A 17470-nucleotide genomic window follows, 5' to 3' on the forward strand; every position below is an offset into this window, starting at 1 on the left:
TCAAGCTTTGTATTACAACAAGAGTTACATGGCAAGAAATACAAGAGTATAAGCACTCAGGGCTCCTGCGATATTAGGGAAGCTCCACACACCTAACAGCATCATTTTCATGTGGGATCTTTTTTTTCCTACATGAATATATTCAGGCACTTAGAAAACTATATAATACAAACCTCTAGATACCTTGTTTGGAAGGTAATGTGGTCAATGAAAATGCTTACACGTTAATAATATTAATCTGTAATCCAACTGCATAGAGGAACCTTATTTATTGTTTATTCATCTACATACCCAGTGATAATATATATATATATATATATATATATATATATATATATATATATATATATATATATATATATATATATATATTATCCCTGGGGATAGGGGATGAAGAATACTTCCCACGTATTCCCTGCGTGTCGTAGAAGGCGACTAAAAGGGAAGGGAGCGGGAGGCTGGAAATCCTCCCCTCTCGTTTTTTTTTTCTTTTTTCTAATTTTCCAAAAGAAGGAACAGAGGGGGGCCAGGTGAGGATATTCCACAAAGGCCCAGTCCTCTGTTCTTAATGCTACCTCGCTAATGCGGGAAATGGCGGATAGTTTAAAAGAAAAAGAAATATATATATATATATATATATATATATATATATATATATATATATATATATATATATATATATATATATCCCTGGGGATAGGGGAGAAAGAATACTTCCCACGTATTCCCTGCGTGTCGTAGAAGGCGACTAAAAGGGGAGGGAGCGGGGGGGGGGGCTGGAAATCCTCCCCTCTTTTTTTTTTTTTTAATTTTCCAAAAAAAGCAACAGAGAAGGGGGCCAGGTGAGGATGTTCCCTCAGAGGCCCAGTCCTCTGTTCTTAACGCTACCTTGCTGATGCGGGAAATGGCGAATAGTTTAAAATATATATATATATATATTCTGAGTACAGAATGGAAAAAGGTGAGAACAATGGAAGTAAGGGGAGTGGGGGAGGAATGGGATGTATTTAGGGAATCAGTGATGGATTGCGCAAAAGATGCTTGTGGCATGAGAAGAGTGGGAGGTGGGTTGATTAGAAAGGGTAGTGAGTGGTGGGATGAAGAAGTAAGAGTATTAGTGAAAGAGAAGAGAGAGGCATTTGGACGATTTTTGCAGGGAAAAAATGCAACTGAGTGGGAGATGTATAAAAGAAAGAGACAGGAGGTCAAGAGAAAGGTGCAAGAGGTGAAAAAAAGGGCAAATGAGAGTTGGGGTGAGAGAGTATCATTAAATTGTAGGGAGAATAAAAAGATGTTCTGGAAGGAGGTAAAGTGCGTAAGACAAGGGAGCAAATGGGAACTTCAGTGAAGGGCGCAAATGGGGAGGTGATAACAAGTAGTGGTGATGTGAGAAGGAGATGGAGTGAGTATTTTGAAGGTTTGTTGAATGTGTTTGATGATAGAGTGGCAGATATAGGGTGTTTTGGTCGAGGTGGTGTGCAAAGTGAGAGGGTTAGGGAAAATGATTTGGTAAACAGAGAAGAGGTAGTGAAAGCTTTGCGGAAGATGAAAGCCGGCAAGGCAGCAGGTTTGGATGGTATTGCAGTGGAATTTATTAAAAAAGGGGGTGACTGTATTGTTGACTGGTTGGTAAGGTTATTTAATGTATGTATGACTCATGGTGAGGTGCCTGAGGATTGGCGGAATGCGTGCATAGTGCCATTGTACAAAGGCAAAGGGGATAAGAGTGAGTGCTCAAATTACAGAGGTATAAGTTTGTTGAGTATTCCTGGTAAATTATATGGGAGGGTATTGATTGAGAGGGTGAAGGCATGTACAGAGCATCAGATTGGGGAAGAGCAGTGTGGTTTCAGAAGTGGTAGAGGATGTGTGGATCAGGTGTTTGCTTTGAAGAATGTATGTGAGAAATACTTAGAAAAGCAAATGGATTTGTATGTAGCATTTATGGATCTGGAGAAGGCATATGAGAGAGTTGATAGAGATGCTCTGTGGAAGGTATTAAGAATATATGGTGTGGGAGGAAAGTTGTCAGAAGCAGTGAAAAGTTTTTATCGAGGATGTAAGGCATGTGTACGTGTAGGAAGAGAGGAAAGTGATTGGTTCTCAGTGAATGTAGGTTTGCGGCAGGGGTGTGTGATGTCTCCATGGTTGTTTAATTTGTTTATGGATGGGGTTGTTAGGGAGGTAAATGCAAGAGTTTTGGAAAGAGGGGCAAGTATGAAGTCTGTTGGGGATGAGAGAGCTTGGGAAGTGAGTCAGTTGTTGTTCGCTGATGATACAGCGCTGGTGGCTGATTCATGTGAGAAACTGCAGAAGCTGGTGACTGAGTTTGGTAAAGTGTGTGGAAGAAGAAAGTTGAGAGTAAATGTGAATAAGAGCAAGGTTATTAGGTACAGTAGGGTTGAGGGTCAAGTCAATTGGGAGGTGAGTTTGAATGGAGAAAAACTGGAGGAAGTGAAGTGTTTTAGATATCTGGGAGTGGATCTGGCAGCGGATGGAACCATGGAAGCGGAAGTGGATCATAGGGTGGGGGAGGGGGCGAAAATTCTGGGGGCCTAGAAGAATGTGTGGAAGTCGAGAACATTATCTCGGAAAGCAAAAATGGGTATGTTTGAAGGAATAGTGGTTCCAACAATGTTGTATGGTTGCGAGGCGTGGGCTATGGATAGAGTTGTGCGCAGGAGGATGGATGTGCTGGAAATGAGATGTTTGAGGACAATGTGTGGTGTGAGGTGGTTTGATCGAGTGAGTAACGTAAGGGTAAGAGAGATGTGTGGAAATAAAAAGAGCGTGGTTGAGAGAGCAGAAGAGGGTGTTTTGAAGTGGTTTGGGCACATGGAGAGAATGAGTGAGGAAAGATTGACCAAGAGGATATATGTGTCGGAGGTGGAGGGAACGAGGAGAAGAGGGAGACCAAATTGGAGGTGGAAAGATGGAGTGAAAAAGATTTTGTGTGATCGGGGCCTGAACATGCACGAGGGTGAAAGGAGGGCAAGGAATAGAGTGAATTGGAGCGATGTGGTATACCGGGGTTGACGTGCTGTCAGTGGATTGAATCAAGGCATGTGAAGCGTCTGGGGTAAACCATGGAAAGCTGTGTAGGTATGTATATTTGCGTGTGTGGACGTATGTATATACATGTGTATGGGGGGGGGGGGGCATTTCTTTCGTCTGTTTCCTTGCGCTACCTCGCAAACGCGGGAGACAGCGACAAAGTATAATAATATATATATATATATATATATATATATATATATATATATATATATATATATATATATATATATATACTAGTTACTTAAAGACTTATCAGTGAGAATATATTAGAAACCCCATGGCCGTCTAGACAAGACTTTCCCGTTTTAGTAACTTTTGTTTTATGTTTAGGTAAATGTTGAATTGATTTGATATCCTCAACCTTGTCTCATACTCCAGCACACTCCAGTTGTATGAAAACGGCCAAACCTCAAATGAATGTCTGACAGTCTACCCTAAAATGTATAAATAAAGTACTTAAATACTGGAGACTGATTATTATGAATTTTCTGTCATGTCCAAAGCAACAGCAATTTGTGGTAATTACTGAAGAAAACAAGGAATTCCTCTTTTAACTGTAGTCTGCACACAAACACACATACAATCTCCAACATTAAGCTACCCACACACACAGTAGTTCTCCCACAAATACTTTAGTAGTTGCCCAACCACACAAACCCCAACAACAGTAGTCCACCAACACACCATCAGCTATCCTCCCATACACTCCAACAGTAGTCCTTCCACAAATGCCCCAATGGTAGTCCATCCCCACACACTTTAATAGTCGTCCACCATGACATAATCTAACAGGATTCCTCACACACAACTCCAACAGCAGTGACCAGTCTTCCCACAGATGCCTCACCCGTAGTCTTCCTATACAAACTCCCACACTAGTCCTTCCACACACGCCAACAGCAGTCCACTTACATATACTCTACCAGTAGTTAGTAGTAAGAGGTGGCACCTAGCAGTAGGTGACTGGTATCAACCATCCAGGGAAAGGTTAGTGATGGCAATACAGAGAGCCAATATGGAACGTATCATTCACCATGTTCTCAAGCTGACCCAAGGACCTATTTTTTTTTCCAACACCCAGCCCATAAACTCACATCCTCTCTTAACACACAACGCTCAAACTCCTTCACTCTCTAGTTTTATTTTTTCCCTCCAGTTGCTGTCTGTTGGGTTTTACGGCAAGCGTCCTATAAGGAAGGTCATTAGGCCTGCAATTCCCCCAGTAAACACAAGACTATAACTTCATCCAGATTCTTTCATGCCAAAATTTCTTTTCCCTAAGGGTCCTCTAATCATCATAATCTTACTCCTAACTCTATGAACTGAGCAGGCCCACCCTATGTCCAACCACCCCCATGCCAACTACGACACTTCGGGAAAGCTCAGCTATCATCCCTGTGTGACTTCCATACCGACTTTCACAGGGAAAAGTACTGCTTTACTCGCTCGGGTGTCTTCATGTTTTGCCAACTGTACAGCGAAGGTTATCTTGGCAAGGATGAAGCCCTGCATCCCATTTACCAAGTCTTTCTTCCCCTCGTCACCATTTCATCGCTCATGCTGTGATGTCTGTTGTAACAAGGCCGGAACATACACTAACAGTAGTCCACCCACCCACACAACAGGAAGCCACCCTTACACTGACAGTAGTCCATTCACAGACTCTGCCAACAACACTAACCCTAGAAACTCTTTACAGGTGTAGAGGGTGACCCATATATATACGACGGAAAGTCATCACCCAAGCAGCAACCTAATGTACGAACCTGTTCCCGTATGCTGTGGGTGATGGGAATATTACAAGTAATAATATTGGTTAACCAGGAGAAACATTACAGAAAAAACAGGGAAATAGAAAGAATGTGTATAAAACTAAAGTAATGATAGAAGTGGATCACTGAAATACGTCATAATAAATAAGAAAAATTGTACTAATATCTGGATTAATGAAGATAGAACTGACCTCGCGTTTCAGAGCACAGCTGTAGGATGGCAGAGAGTCTACCGCGTCTGAATATCGTGGTGGTGGTGTGCAATAGCGAGGTGGCCTTGTTGGTGGGGCACCTGAAGCAGCTTGGGCAGGACTCTGGGTTACTCTTAGGGGCAGCGAGATGGACGGCCGACGGAAGACCCGCCCGCTGTGGCAAGGCAGTAATGTCCACATTAACACGAATAACTAAAACATTTTCTTTATGAAATATGCTTCGAACATAAACACTATGTTCTCAAAATATATAACTTACCCCCACACACCCAATGGGAAGCAAAGGCTATGGTGGAAAAAGAAAATATACAAAGCAAATTTGGCGCCGGACTATAACACAATGGGTGACTTATGGTTTTCCTGAAACCAGCTGGAGACCTATCGCCTCGTCTTTGATCATCTTTAAGCCTAGTTACATTTCTATGATACTGATGAACTTCCTGACAAATATATTTGTATAATATCCCACTCGTGTCCGTTATCAATCTTACATTTCCCTTTTATTTTGGAATCAGTTCTTTAGATTTACAAAGCTAGTTAATCAAAACTGAGCCTTATGACAGTATTTGTGTCTATTCTGAAATGTTATATATGGTCAGGGCCGTTGGCTGGCGTGGGGGGTAACAATCATAAAGCTATGATTTCAGTAACAATCATAAAGCCGTGATTCCAGTGTATTCTACCACTGGGGATGGGCTCATGATGGACACGGGAACCGTGTGCATCTCCAGAACTCATGGTAACACGTATAAAGAGCAGTTTGAATGCTGTGGGTGACAAAATACTACTACTGCCTTTACAAAACATTACGGCCTCTGTTACGTTACTTTTCCCTCCAAAGGGCTTTTGTAAAACGGGACTTGTAGGTAAATTTTGCATAAGGAATAACTATATAATCTTGATTCTTTTTAACTAAATGACTCCTATTCTCATATTTTCATCTGGACTATCCCTACCGGGTATACTTAACTAAGCACACAGTCTCTCCTACCTGTCATTCCTGACGTTAACACACTTCAGCAGGTGCAGAAGACGAAGGTGGATTCCCCAGACGTGGCAGCAGAGGAACATGTAGGCCAGCACCATGCCAATGAGTATGATGGCAACCACACTCGTGACGAGTGCATCCTCATCGTCCATCATTGATAAACGCTCAGCGATGGGCGGCGTAACGTTCAACGCTGCTGGCGTGGGGTTTGGACTGTCCCAGCTGGCCATTGTCAGCAGCTGTGGCACCATCTGGTTCGGGAAACAGTGTTTTTAGTATCAGTGAAAACTTATAAGCAATAGTCATCGTACACAATTTTACATGTCAACCAACAAAACTATACTTGAACTGGATAATCTAATCCGCTAAGCTGCCTGTACATTCAATTAATATCAACTGTCTTAATATTTTCTAATGGTAATTCATAAACAGAAAAAGTTGGTCTCGGTGGTACACTAACTTTGAAACTTATGATTTGTGTCCTAAAACAGGTGCAGGGTAGTGCCCAAAGCTGCCCATTTCGTCTAATAAACCAGTAAATGAGGAATCGTATCTACACCCAGTGAAAGTAAGTATTGTAGGATGTAGAGACATGAGGATCTCTTTGCTTTCAAGTGCAACTCCTGCTTATGGCCTCAAGTGATGTGTAACAATACCACCGACTTACCTGGTAGTATTTAGAAACTATAAAACCACATGGCAATTTCTCTCTGATCAAAAAGACAAAAGTATGACAATCAGAAGTTTCTTAAAAACATTATTATTCCTTATTATTCCGGTGCCAGGACAAATCATCGTTAAAATGTGATCAATAGACGACAAATTCCCATCCCACCAATGGTTTCCTAAGTGTTTGTGGTGTAGCCAGTGGAAATATAGCTTGTCAAGGAGACGCCTGGTTGGACAGCTCACTAGTGACAACATCGATCATCATTAAGTGATTCGAGTCCAATAAAGTAGAAGATTTTACAGTGAAATACCTTCCACGTATAATGGTTACCATAACAAGTGCAGCAATTAAAAAGAAATGGCACACATTATGCAACAATTCTTTCAGACTTTACTCAGCACACTCAATCCACAAGAGCCTGTTAAAGGGGCTCAGACCTGTTGAGCCTTCTACCCGTATGTACAAATAGGTCATTACCTGCCCTATTACCGCTGTACCCAATGCAGGTTCAGCTACTGACAAGGGAACCCTTCGGGTGCTCGTCTTTCAGCACAACACACCAAGAGTTGGCGGGCCGTGGTTGGCGCCAAATCGGCTCAGCTTCAGGGGCAGCGGGTCACACCTAACGCTAACAGGGAACTGTTCCACATGGTTAACGGGTGTAGACTGAACTGTGGACGAGCTTACTACTGTACTCAGAGTGTGGTTCGAACCTGGAATCTCTTGGTCGAATCTGGTTCGACGTCCTGACAGGACAGGAGTCATGGAGAACGACGGTAAACAAGAGACTTACTTAGAGACGACCTAGAACTTGGTGACTCATGTTCTTCTCAAGCAGTAGGGAGTCTCTTCGGCCAAGCACAGTCGTCGAGGGCATGGTACAAAAGGCGTGAGGATGGAACTGAGAGGGTATGCAGGAAGAGACGAACCCTTCGGGGTAAACATTGTATTTTCAAAATGGAGAGCGGGTGTGGCGTTCACAACTGAAGAAACGGAAGCTTCGACTACTCTTGAAGGATTGGGTGAATCGACCAGTCAGATTGCTTTGAGTCATCTAACGACCGTTGGCTGTATTATTGAACACAGAAAAATAGAAACTCGCAAAATGTTTCGTAACACGCCATGACAAGGCCGTGGATTAAGCGGTGCTTATGGTTCACAGCTGTAAATATGTGGTGTAGACAAAACGTCATGTATAAAAGGGATAAGAGAAGGCAAGTGCTGTGGTGCTTATAAAAGAAGTGATCCTTGACAAGCTCTGTGCACCTGGATATGGCTAGAGGAAGGGAATGAAAGTTGGTTGAACTTTCTTCTCTCAGTTTCGAATGCTCATTATGTAAGGCCAATGTAATGTACCATAGGCTGTGTGGATTTCTTTTTTTTTAGTGAGAGGTTTAGGCCTGTGGAGCTATTAAAAACTTTATAATAGTACAAAAAGTCAATGAAATTGTTTCAGGTGAGTTATTTCTCTTTCAATATACGTGTAGATTTAATGCACGACACTGTTTTGAACAGTTTGGAGTTTGGTTTTGTGATTATAGACCTACGGTAGTCAATTTACTGGGCTTTGTTTTAATCTCTGAGGCATCAATTAATGATGACAATTTCTCTAAGGTGCACCAAAGGAATTTCTCTAGTATTGCAATTTGCTGAATATGATTTTAACCATTTGGCTGTAATTTCTTTTAATGTTATATAGGCAAGCAATCAGTTCTTCGAACGTTGCTGAATTTTTCGTAAGAATTTCTCTGGCTCGTGTTCTGTATCTTGGTGTAGTGTTAATTAAGGCTGTCTGAAATGTACCCGGAATTACAGTATGAGACAATCGTTTTCTATGTACCACTAAATTCGCAGCTGATCAGATTTCTATGAATTCGCTGTGGCAGATTATCGTGGGATGGATCTGTTACCAATGTTTTGAAAAGTGTTATTATTATTATTCAAATATTTTCGCTCGTATAAACCTGAGGACGATTGGGTTTGTTTTACGGAGGTTTGTGAATTCATAAATATCTTTCCCCGGTGTTTGAAAGACCATGGCAAACTTTGTGAGAATTCATCTAAAGTAAGATGATAATTTTTTTTCTCAAAACAGTAAAGAATTCATAGGACAAACCACACGCGTCTTTTTGCCTAATGCTTTTGTGACATAGCAATCTCTTCACGGCATAAAGCCTGAGGCAACCTGTTTTACTTTTGTGTTGTACATTCATTGATACTATTTTGATGTACATCATCATTATTATCATGGTTCTTATTATTATTATTATCTGCTTTATAGTAATTGAGAGTGAGTGATCAAAGGTCACAGCCATGTAGCACAGACAGGAGATTACAGTGAAAATCAAAATTTATTTCTCCTCTGTGATATTGTTTGCAACATAAATGTTTTTTAAGCTTTTAAGACTGTATATTAATTGACAAATAATTCTAATTGGATTATAGGTGATTATACATTAGTCCCGTTGGCCGAGACAGTGTTTGGCGCCGTATCTCACTTGTCACCAGCAGTTGTTATGGCAGCCGTTGCATCCTCTGATGTATTGTTATTGTAGCGATATTTTAAGTATTTAAAGTGAATTTGAGAGAGAGGAAGTTCTCCTGATAAATAGCCGGCAAGATGATGGCCTTTGCGGATATAGACGAAGGTAAGTGATATTGACAGAACGGCTGTTATTGACCATTGTGGTGTAACAAAGTCTGAGGCAGATGTAGGAACTTGAGGATCGGGATGAATGATATACAAATTGAGGCTGGTTGGATGAAATATATATATATATATACGTCAGTTAAGCTATTATCTTTATATTTCCCATAGATCCTTTTATTGATCAGGGGGTTACAGTTTGAAATGAGGATTTAGAATTTGCTGCCTTGTTTCTCATTATGGTAACATGTCTCATTAGGGACCGTCGAACAAACTTGGAATATGATTGACCTATTTGGATTGATAGTGTACTGTATGGGAAATATGATCAGACAGATGAAGCATGGTTTGTATGTTTTCTTATAAGAGCAATTATTTTAATGACACTTATGCACAAACAATTAGCACCAGTAGGTTGATTGTTGTACAGCCGATGTTGTTTGTTGGCCTTGCACCACAGTATTTCTAGATTTTATGACCATATATATTTCAGTATAATGAGGAGGGCATTACTAGAGGACACAACGAGGAAGTAATTGAAACAACAGGATATCTAGCAATTAGAGTTTCCTGTTTTAATTGCAATTAACCCCTTATTTTTGCAGAAATACTAGGCACTTTATATAATATCTTTCAGTAAAATGTAGTGCTCCAAATCACACTCCTTAGGTATTATTGTAAATACAAAGAATTTGATAAATTGAATTAAGCTACATTTAATGAGCCAAAGTGATAGATTACCAGTGGTGTGGTTATTTATGGGATGTATTTAGGGAATCAGTGATGGATTGTGCAAAAGATGCTTGTGGCATGAGAAGAGTGGGAGGTGGGCTGTTTAGAAAAGGTAGTGAGTGGTGGGATGAAGAAGTAAGAGTATTGGTGAAAGAGAAGAGAGAGGCATTTGGACGATTTTTGCAGGGAAAAAATGCAATTGAGTGGGAGAAGTATAAAAGAAAGAGACAGGAGGTCAAGAGAAAGGTGCAAGAGGTGAAAAAAAGGGCAAATGAGAGTTGGGGGGAGAGACTATCAGTAAATTTTAGGGAGAATAAAAAGATGTTCTGGAAGGAGGTAAATAGGGTGCATAAGACAAGGGAGCAAATGGGAACTTCAGTGAAGAGCGTAAATGGGGAGGTGATAACAAGTAGTGGTGATGTGAGAAGGAGATGGAATGAGTATTTTGAAGGTTTGTTGAATGTGTCTGATGACAGAGTGGCAGATATAGGGTGTTTGGGTCGAGGTGGTGTGCAAAGTGAGAGGGTTAGGGAAAATGATTTGGTAAACAGAGAAGAGGTAGTAAAAGCTTTGCAGAAGATGAAAGCCGGCAAGGCAGCAGGTTTGGATGGTATTGCAGTGGAATTTATTAAAAAAGGGGGTGACTGTATTGTTGACTGGTTGGTAAGGTTATTTAATGTATGTATGACTCATGGTGAGGTGCCTGAGGATTGGCGGAATGCGTGCATAGTGCCATTGTACAAAGGCAAAGGGGATAAGAGTGAGTGCTCAAATTACAGAGGTATAAGTTTGTTGAGTATTCCTGGTAAATTATATGGGAGGGTATTGATTGAGAGGGTGAAGGCAGGTACAGAGCATCAGATTGGGGAAGAGCAGTGTGGTTTCAGAAGTGGTAGAGGATGTGTGGATCAGGTGTTTGCTTTGAAGAGTGTATGTGAGAAATACTTAGAAAAGCAAATGGATTTGTATGTAGCATTTATGGATCTGGAGAAGGCATATGATAGAATTGATAGAGATGCTCTGTGGAAGGTATTAAGAATATATGGTGTGGGAGGCAAGTTGTTAGAAGCAGTGAAAAGTTTTTATCGAGGATGTAAGGCATGTGTACGTGTAGGGAGAGAGGAAAGTGATTGGTTCTCAGTGAATGTAGGTTTGCGGCAGGGGTGTGTGATGTCTCCATGGTTGTTTAATTTGTTTATGGATGGGGTTGTTAGGGAGGTAAATGCAAGAGTCTTGGAAAGAGGGGCAAGTATGAAGTCTGTTGGGGATGAGAGAGCTTGGGAAGTGAGTCAGTTGTTGTTCGCTGATGATACAGCGCTGGTGGCGGATTCATGTGAGAAACTGCAGAAGCTGGTGACGGAGTTTGGTAAAGTGTGTGGAAGAAGAAAGTTAAGAGTAAATGTGAATAAGAGCAAGGTTATTAGGTACAGTAGGGTTGAGGGTCAAGTCAATTGGGAGGTGAATTTGAATGGAGAAAAACTGGAGGAAGTGAAGTGTTTTAGATATCTGGGAGTGGATCTGTCAGCGGATGGAACCATGGAAGCGGAAGTGGATCATAGGGTGGGGGAGGGGGCGAAAATTTTGGGAGCCTTGAAAAATGTGTGGAAGTCGAGAACATTATCTCGGAAAGCAAAAATGGGTATGTTTGAAGGAATAGTGGTTCCAACAATGTTGTATGGTTGCGAGGCGTGGGCTATGGATAGAGTTGTGCGCAGGAGGATGGAGATGCTGGAAATGAGATGTTTGAGGACAATGTGTGGTGTGAGGTGGTTTGATCGAGTAAGTATCGTAAGGGTAAGAGAGATGTGTGGAAATAAAAAGAGCGTGGTTGAGAGAGCAGAAGAGGGTGTTTTGAAATGGTTTGGGCACATGGAGAGAATGAGTGAGGAAAGATTGACCAAGAGGATATATGTGTCGGAGGTGGAGGGAACGAGGAGAAGAGGGAGACCAAATTGGAGGTGGAAAGATGGAGTGAAAAGGATTTTGTGTGATCGGGGCCTGAACATGCAGGAGGGTGAAAGGAGGGCAAGGAATAGAGTGAATTGGAGCGATGTGGTATACAGGGGTTGACGTGCTGTCAGTGGATTGAATCAAGGCATGTGAAGCGTCCGGGGTGGGCCATGGAAAGCTGTGTAGGTATGTATATTTGCGTGTGTGGACGTGTGTATGTACATGTGTATGGGGTGGGTTGGGCCATTTCTTTCGTCTGTTTCCTTGCGCTACCTCGCAACCGCGGGAGACAGCGACGAGGTATAAAAAAAAAAAAAGTAAGAACTTGTAAATAGTTTATAGAATGTATAGGGACCATACCCAACCTTACCTTGTAGCCAAAATATTTAGTAGGTATGAATGCCAGACACTTTGGCTCCCACATACCAATGTTTTGGTCCCTACCATCCAATACTTTGGCCCTTTCTCCTGTTGCCCCACATGTGAATACCCTTGTTCCATATGTCTCCATTGCTTCTAAAGATGTGTTACTTAATTTTGCTATGGCATTTATTTATGCTGTGCATAAAAAATTAGCTCTGCCATTGTCAATCTTGACTCTTTTGGATCTTGACCCTTTCTATTATCAGTTTACAATAGAAAGATAATATTATGACTATTGTTTATTCAGTGATTTTTTCAGTTTCTTCAGTCAACACCATTTATACATAAACCTGTAAAGGTAACATATATGCATCAGTTAGCCTAGGTAGCAGGATCTATCAATGTAGTTAGCTGTAGTTTATTCATAAATGCCAAACTCATTTTCTTTTTATTCAGATATGGCCTATGGTGATGAAGATGGAGATGAAATTTCACCAGACATCTGGCAGGAGGCTTGTTGGCTTGTTATCTCATCATACTTTGATGAAAAGGGTCTTGTTCGACAGCAGCTGGATTCATTTGATGAATTCATCACTATGACAATTCAGAGGATTGTTGAAGATTCCCAGGCTATTGATCTCCAGGCAGAAGCCCAGCATACTGCTGGTGAACTAGAAACTCCAGTAAGTTCATACAGAAGACTGTTAAGTTGAAGGGGGCATTACCTCAAACTTAACATGGATAAGGAAATGTTATCATAATTAGAGCCCAGAACAGTAAACAGCTCTTAACCAGTTTGCCAGATGGAATATGGAATGTGTTCGATGCTTGCCAGTTGATTGATTTTCCATTGTGCTAATTCACAAGGAGACCTTTTGTCCAGAAGACTGTGATGAAACCTTTGCCCTAAGCTTGTGTTTCCCCAGCACCCATTATCTCTACATATGTCATGATATTTAATGAAATATCACATTGTTGTTAGATTCACCAGGTCCCCACCTAGCATGGATCCTCATCCAGTGGTGGCTAGTATTATCACATAAGACACCTCTCTTCACACAAAAGGCCTCCATTGTACATAAAAGAAATTATTTCTTTTTTGCTGGAATGCTCATGTTTATGTACAAATGTGATGTTTATGTGCAAATCTTTTCAGATCAACATACTATCTACAGTGTCTGCAGAAAACATTGTCTTCCCCTCATATTTTCAAAGGTGATAAATGGCTAATGTTGATTGTGGGTATAAGCATTTGACCCTCTCACGGTGAAGTCATAGTACATTTGGTTGCTGAAACAAGTATTTCTAACAGTGTTTTAGCATCAGCAACTTGCCTCAGTGTGTCTCAGGCTATCCTGAAGGAGGGATCTTCTATTTTTTACTTTTCCTGGCTGCCACTTCATTTTGAGAATTTCACATCTGGGTGCTGTATTTCTTCTGCTTGTGCTTCAAGATAGTTGGCTCCTATGTTTCTAAGGAAAAGGCCGTAAGTTTTGCCTGGAAGCAAGAAAATGTGGGTAAACAGATTTATAGACACACTAGGTGCTCAGAACATATGATCAGGCAGCTACTTCCTGCAGCATCTCATCAGTGCCTTGCATCATTCAGATCAAGACTCTGTGGCTCCAAAACTTTGTTTTAGAATACTTGATGAACCTTGCCAGTTCCATGCCCAGATGTCCGCAGATGGTAATCAAGTCCAAAATACTAAATGTGAGTGTAAAATTGCCTTTGAAAATTTATAGGAAGGCAGACAAGAATTTTTGCGGACACTGTAACATTGATACACAGCTCTGAATCTGGATCATCATGGTGTACGTGGTGTAGGGCCCAGTTATATTTTTGTTTATAATCTTGGTTTGTAGTTTGGGGCCCAGTGATTTGTTTTGCTTATGTTTCATGATGTTCGAGTAATCTATGGAATTACTGCAATTAGATATTCATTGTTTTCTTACAGCCACGTCACTTGCTGAAGTTTGAACAAATTTACCTCAGCAAACCCACCAACTGGGAGAAGGATGGTTATAATTATAGCATGATGCCAAATGAAGCACGTTTAAGGAACCTCACCTACTCCTCTCCTCTGTATGTTGACATTGTCAAAACAGTTATCAAGGATGGAGAAAAGCCAGTTGAGCATAAAGAAGAGAAAATTTACATAGGTTAGTAATAATTGTATAGGTATCTGATATGCTTTCCATACATAAAGTCTTGGGGATGTAGTTAAGATACTGTAATTGTATTTTTTATGTTCTAGATTCATTGATAAGAGGTTTATGATGAAGGAGATGGAAAGATGCAGTGAAAGTGAACTTGAGTTATTAAGGCTTTGAGTTATTTGGGCCTGAACGTGCAAGGAGGTGAGAGGTATAGATGGGATAGAATGTATTGGAGCAATGTGGAGCACAGGGGCAACATGATATAACGAGGCTAAACCAGGGTATATGAAGTGGTCACTGGAAAATAAAGTCTGTAGGGCATGGCTGTGGATATGGGGCTCTGGTTCTATGACATTATATGTAACAGCTACAGTGTGGAATTGAGCATATTAGGCTGTTCTTACAACCTCACTGCATGAGAAATGGCAAAATATTATTTAAAATGTGATTTGTTTTTGTAAATTCAAACTTTCCAGCTTTCATGAAAACTCTGTCCAATTTTTTACTTTAGGCAAGATCCCCATCATGCTGCGATCAACTTACTGTCTGTTGAGTGGACTGACTGATCGTGACCTTCATGAAGTAAATGAATGTCCGCTAGACCCTGGTGGTTATTTCATCATCAATGGCTCTGAGAAAGTTAGTAAATGAAAGTTTGTTCCACATCAACCTGTAGGACTTGAAGTTTTTTAGTTATATTCTGTAAAGTAGAACTAAGATTCTAGAATTAAAGCAAGCTCAGAATATGAGATTTTTCCATAAAGTGAGAAAATGCTGCCAAGTTTTAGTGCTGGAAACGCATTGATTTCTTGAAAGAATTTTGGCCGTTGATGTCATACTTACTGGTTTTTTATTTCTATTAGGTGCTGATTGCCCAGGAGAAGATGGCAACTAATACAGTTTATGTGTTCAGCATGAAGGATGGGAAATATGCTTACAAGTGTGAGATTCGCTCATGTATTGAACATTCGGCTAGACCTGTATCAACGCTCTGGATCAACATGATGGCTAGGGGTGGTAGTGTAAGTATTGCTAAAGGAGGTTTCTAATCAGAATGTATTGGTACAGTTAGTTTTTTTTTTTTGCTGTCATGTGGAAGTCACTGTCAAAGTTATAGTTATTTTTTGAGCAGTGAAGAAGGGTTTTTAATGTAATGAATTTGAATTTACAAGGAAATTGAAATGTTATTTTTTCCTCAGCATTGCATTTCCTTTTAGTACTAGTTAGTTTTACATATGTCTATTTTTCTATACTCAATTTTCTTTTGCATCAAGTGCATACAGTATTTTAGTTCATTCAGTTGCATTTGTAACACATTACCAGTGTGCTGAAGAGAGCAGGGGACCTCTGCTCTTGTATCTGTGCATCTTGACTTAACTTTCCACTTTGCTCATCAATTTGATTTGTTAAGTGAGACATACTATTTCTAATCTCGTATGTGCTATCAGTGACCAAACAGCTTTGCATAGAATGAAAAATTATTCCACTGGCATTCCTGCTTGAAATATCTCTTGCATCATGTCTGTATATTACCCTGACCCTGACTAAATTGATTTGTCCATTGCTACTCGTGTATTTGGTGATCTTGACTTAGAAGAATCAGGTAGTGCACTATGATCATTCTTATTCCAGACTAGACCGGTAGGAACGCTTAGAAAAAACAGAAATATATTTTTGTTCTTGATGTGCAACAAAGTCTGTTGTGCCAGTTTAGTACAGATTCCTTGAGGTGAAAGTGTAAGGTAGCAGTTTAGGGTAACTCTAGCATGTTATTTACAGTACAGCGGAAAATTTATTTGAATCGTTGCAGTCATAATTGCTGAGGAAGTTAGCAAAAAGTGAAGTGAGAAGTTTGTGACAAACTATAATTGATTGAGTCAGATTTGTAAGATGTTATAAACCCATCATGATTGAAGTTTTTACATTTTTGCTTTTTCACAGAGTGCAAAAAAATCTGCCATTGGTCAACGTATCATTGGTGTTTTACCATATGTGAAGCAGGAAATCCCAGTGATGATTGTCTTTCGTGCTCTGGGCTTTGTAGCCGATCGAGATATTTTAGAACATATCATTTATGACTTCGATGATCCTGAGATGATGGAAATGGTAAGTGCCTTTGTTTATTTGTATGGACATACACCATGGATTTGGTACTTATTTGTTGAAGATATTAAACATTATTATGAATATGTGAAATAAAACAAATGGATATTAAATTTTTAAACATTTTGAACTTGGCTTATCACTAGGATGTGTGATGTCATCATAGTTGCTTAGTATGTGTATGGAGGTAGATGTAAGGGTCTTTAGTCTCAGAGTGGGAGGGGGAATGTACTTTATACTGATGGTGGGGCTGGATTGGGAAGTGAGTCATTTGCTCTTTGCACTTGAAGTTCAGGAAAAAATTCTGGAAGCTGGTGACAGTTTGGGAGAGTGAGTGAAAGGAGTAAATTGAGAGTGAACAAAAATAAGGAGGATATTGGACATTAAGGAGAAAGAGAAAGCTTAGTTGTGTTGATACTTGTGAGTGGACAGCAGATGGAACTACTGGGGCTGAAGTGAGACAAGGGAGGGAGTGGGGGCTAAGATACTGGATACATTAAGAACTGTGTGGAAGGAGGGGTCACTGTCAGTTATAGGAAAGATGGTTATGGTTGAAGTTATATTAGTCCCAACAGCTGTGTATGGATAGTTCTTGGGCCTTAAATGCATAAGAGAGGAGGAAGAGGATGGGCTTATTTTTAGTCTGTTTGTGGCTCATCCTTTTTACATGGAAATGGTGAACAGTTATGAAAAAACAAACCCACACACCTAGGAAAAGCAGTAAGGTATTTTGATTTGTTTTCCTGAATGCATATTTTGTGCATTGTGATTGAAATTATGTAACATTGTCCTCTTAGTGATGTGGAACTCACCACAT

At 40.3% G+C, this 17470-nt stretch overlaps 2 protein-coding genes across 6 annotated transcripts in view; one reads left to right on the forward strand and one right to left on the reverse strand.

Moving 5' to 3' along the window:
* Positions 1-7631, reverse strand: part of LOC139756617 (uncharacterized) — a 40722-nt gene extending 33091 nt beyond the window's left edge. For 3 of the 4 annotated variants that reach the window (XM_071676271.1, XM_071676272.1, XM_071676269.1), the window contains exons 1-3: positions 7177-7317; positions 6033-6280; positions 5021-5195 (exon numbers count right to left, since the gene is read on the reverse strand). In XM_071676271.1, the coding sequence (XP_071532372.1) occupies positions 5021-5195; positions 6033-6280 (423 nt within the window). In that variant the 5' untranslated portion in view covers positions 7177-7317. Of the gene's footprint in view, positions 1-5020; positions 5196-6032; positions 6281-7176; positions 7318-7492 lie in introns of those variants that run through there. The other variant, XM_071676270.1, reaches the window with a different exon arrangement.
* Polr2B (RNA polymerase II subunit RpII140) overlaps positions 7587-17470 on the forward strand; it is a 33196-nt gene continuing 23312 nt past the window's right edge. Inside the window, exons 1-6 of one of the 2 annotated variants that reach the window (XM_071676266.1) lie at positions 7587-7608; positions 12848-13074; positions 14349-14553; positions 15062-15189; positions 15414-15572; positions 16492-16656. In XM_071676266.1, coding sequence (XP_071532367.1) covers positions 12850-13074; positions 14349-14553; positions 15062-15189; positions 15414-15572; positions 16492-16656 — 882 coding nt within the window. In that variant the 5' untranslated portion in view covers positions 7587-7608; positions 12848-12849. Of the gene's footprint in view, positions 7609-9175; positions 9348-12847; positions 13075-14348; positions 14554-15061; positions 15190-15413; positions 15573-16491; positions 16657-17470 lie in introns of those variants that run through there. The other variant, XM_071676265.1, reaches the window with a different exon arrangement.

Source organism: Panulirus ornatus, chromosome 22 (assembly GCF_036320965.1).
Source record: "Panulirus ornatus isolate Po-2019 chromosome 22, ASM3632096v1, whole genome shotgun sequence".
In the NCBI taxonomy this organism is placed as follows: Eukaryota; Metazoa; Arthropoda; class Malacostraca; order Decapoda; family Palinuridae; genus Panulirus; species Panulirus ornatus.